The 2,262-nt window shown below is 58.6% G+C and overlaps 1 protein-coding gene across 1 annotated transcript in view; it reads right to left on the bottom strand.

Annotated features, from left to right (window-relative positions):
- MMD2 (monocyte to macrophage differentiation-associated 2) overlaps positions 1-2,012 on the bottom strand; it is a 3,063-nt gene extending 1,051 nt beyond the window's left edge. Inside the window, exons 1-4 of the mRNA XM_010285549.1 lie at positions 1,928-2,012; positions 1,108-1,268; positions 938-1,012; positions 539-640 (exon numbers count right to left, since the gene is read on the bottom strand). Coding sequence (XP_010283851.1) covers positions 539-640; positions 938-1,012; positions 1,108-1,268; positions 1,928-2,005 — 416 coding nt within the window. The 5' untranslated portion in view covers positions 2,006-2,012. The remainder of the gene's footprint in view (positions 1-538; positions 641-937; positions 1,013-1,107; positions 1,269-1,927) is intronic.
- Between the last annotated feature and the right edge of the window lie 250 nt (positions 2,013-2,262).

The raw sequence follows: 2,262 nt of genomic DNA, 5'->3' as shown, positions 1-2,262 counted from the left end.
GGCAGGTCCCGTGTCCTCATGGGTGAGCCACAGCACCGCGGCGGGGCTGGCACCCTGCTCCGGGGGTGATGGACTCCCACCCTGGCTTGGGAGCTGCCAGCTCAGGGCCAGGCGTTTGGGGCTTCAGGGAGACAGCTGGGGCCTTTGGCTTTTTATTTGGTGCCACCATGTGGAAAAAGCCGCTCATGGCAGCACATCCCTGCTCCCACATCCCTGCTCCCACATCCCTGCTCCCACGTCCCTGCTCCCACGTCCCTGCTCCCACATCCCTGCTCCCACGTCTCTGCCACCAAAGCTCTTAAAGCCAGCGTGCGGATGGGGAAGGACAGGGTCCAAGGAAGCTCTCCACTGCCAGTTGACCAGGAGGCTACCCAGGGACCCTGTACCTCTCTAGCTATCTGTCTGTCTGTCTGTCTGTCTGTCTCTGTCCTTCTTGCTTGCCCCTGCAGCATGACTACCATCAGGGCATTGAGGGGCTGGCAGAGCTGAGCTGGGCTCTGCGATATCCACCAGCACAGGGCCAGATAAAGGCACTCACCGCTCATGGAAGAAGAAAACGTAGACGGTCCCGATAGACGCCATGATCCAGATGATCCAGCGCATGTGGGAGGCCCAGGGACCCAACTCCCGCAGGTTCAGCCTGCAAGACCCAGGACTGGGGTGAGGGGGGTCTACGGCAGCACCCCAGTCTGGGCTGCGGGCAGCAAGGTGCCAGGGCAATGCTGCCCTCACCCCCATGGCTGTCCCACCAAAGGGTCTTCCCAACTTATAACTTCAACTTAAAGGGGTTGAAATCTATGGGACAGGAGGGTTTTGTGGAAAGGCGTAGGATGCAGCCTTGAGCAGAGCTAAAGTCGGAGAGGGAAACCCTATTTGTTGGAGCTGGGCTGATTTTTCTCCCCTCCAGTGGGCCAAGCGGTGGCCACTGGCAACTCACCAGGGAGCATACGACGCCGCAATGAAGAAGTAGATCACCATCCTGTCGAACATGTGCAAGCAGTGCTCCACGGTCCTGCATGACGGACAGACAGACAGGTCACCGCCTGCAGCACCAGGGGCCTCTGGACCCTCTCCCCTTCCTGAGCCCCGAGCAATCAGGGCTGGTACCTGAGATGCCTCTTCTTCCAGGAGATAGTGTGGAAGATGGTGGAGACAATGAAGAGGCTGGACAAGCCAAAGCCATAGATCCAGGCTGAGATAGTTTCCCACTGGTCATCAGAGAGGATGTAGAGGATGGAGCTGCCAAGGATGCTGGGCAGGATCCAGAACTGGAAGGGGGAAGCAAACCTGTTGTTGATTCTCTGTGTTTCCATTGAGGAACTACAATACAGTCTCTGCTTTTCTTTTTAGGTGTTTCTTTTGCTTCTAGTCAAAGCTACCACCCATAAGGGGCAGGCTGGCCACCTGACCAGCCAGGCAGGGTCTCTCCCTGTGTGGTATAGCTCAAAATAGCTTCTCCAGGTGGAGGTAGGGAGGAGGAGGAAGGCACAGGGAGGATGGCTACCTCTGAGTCATCTCCCAGAGCTCGGAGTGGGAACTGCTAGCTCCCAAGAGAAACCCTGATACGGGGAGCCCTTGCTCCCACTGCCACGTAGACAGCCCCATGGGGTGCCAGCCACCGTTCCTGCTGTGAAAAACACTCCATTTTCAGGGAACTTTGCAAAATATTCCTGCTCCACTAAGCCCTCGGACAGCTTCCTTGAGGACATGGGGCCATGGTGGGTGTGAGCTGGGGAGATGCACACCAGAGGGAGAGCATCCCTGCTCCCTGGGAGCGCCTGGGGCACACCTGCCTCATCACAGCCCTGAGACCCTCAGCAGCTGCTCCAGGGATGAACACAGACATTTTCAGGTGTTCCTAGAGGTTCCTCAGGGGATCCTCAGAGAGCTGAGCACCGTCCTCCCTCGCCCTGGGACAGGGACTCACTGCGTGGGTGGCACAGTTCGCCGCGTGCTCGTACTCCGTCGGCTGGTACCTGCGGTTGGACGGGACGCGGTTATTCATGAACCTGCAGCGAGAAGCAGGGAGAGAAACACGCTCAGGGGACAAGGTTTGGGGAAAAGCCCTTTTGGAGGGGTCTGCACCAGGACACCCGCCAGCCCCCCAACCTGGAGCCCCACCTCAGCTCAGCTTTGCTCCAGCTGCCCTGCAGAAGTGACCTGGAGACGTCTTGTCCATCTGGCTGGCCCCGAATGCCAGGACCCCAGGTCTTGCTCAACTACGGCTCAGGCTGAAGCTTTTGCCGGTAGCTGGCCCTTCTT

The sequence above is a fragment of the Phaethon lepturus genome, unplaced genomic scaffold (genome assembly GCF_000687285.1).
Source record: "Phaethon lepturus isolate BGI_N335 unplaced genomic scaffold, ASM68728v1 scaffold28454, whole genome shotgun sequence".
In the NCBI taxonomy this organism is placed as follows: Eukaryota; Metazoa; Chordata; class Aves; order Phaethontiformes; family Phaethontidae; genus Phaethon; species Phaethon lepturus.
Note: the sequence above shows the minus strand (reverse complement) of the source record. Positions and strands in the feature narration are given on the sequence as shown.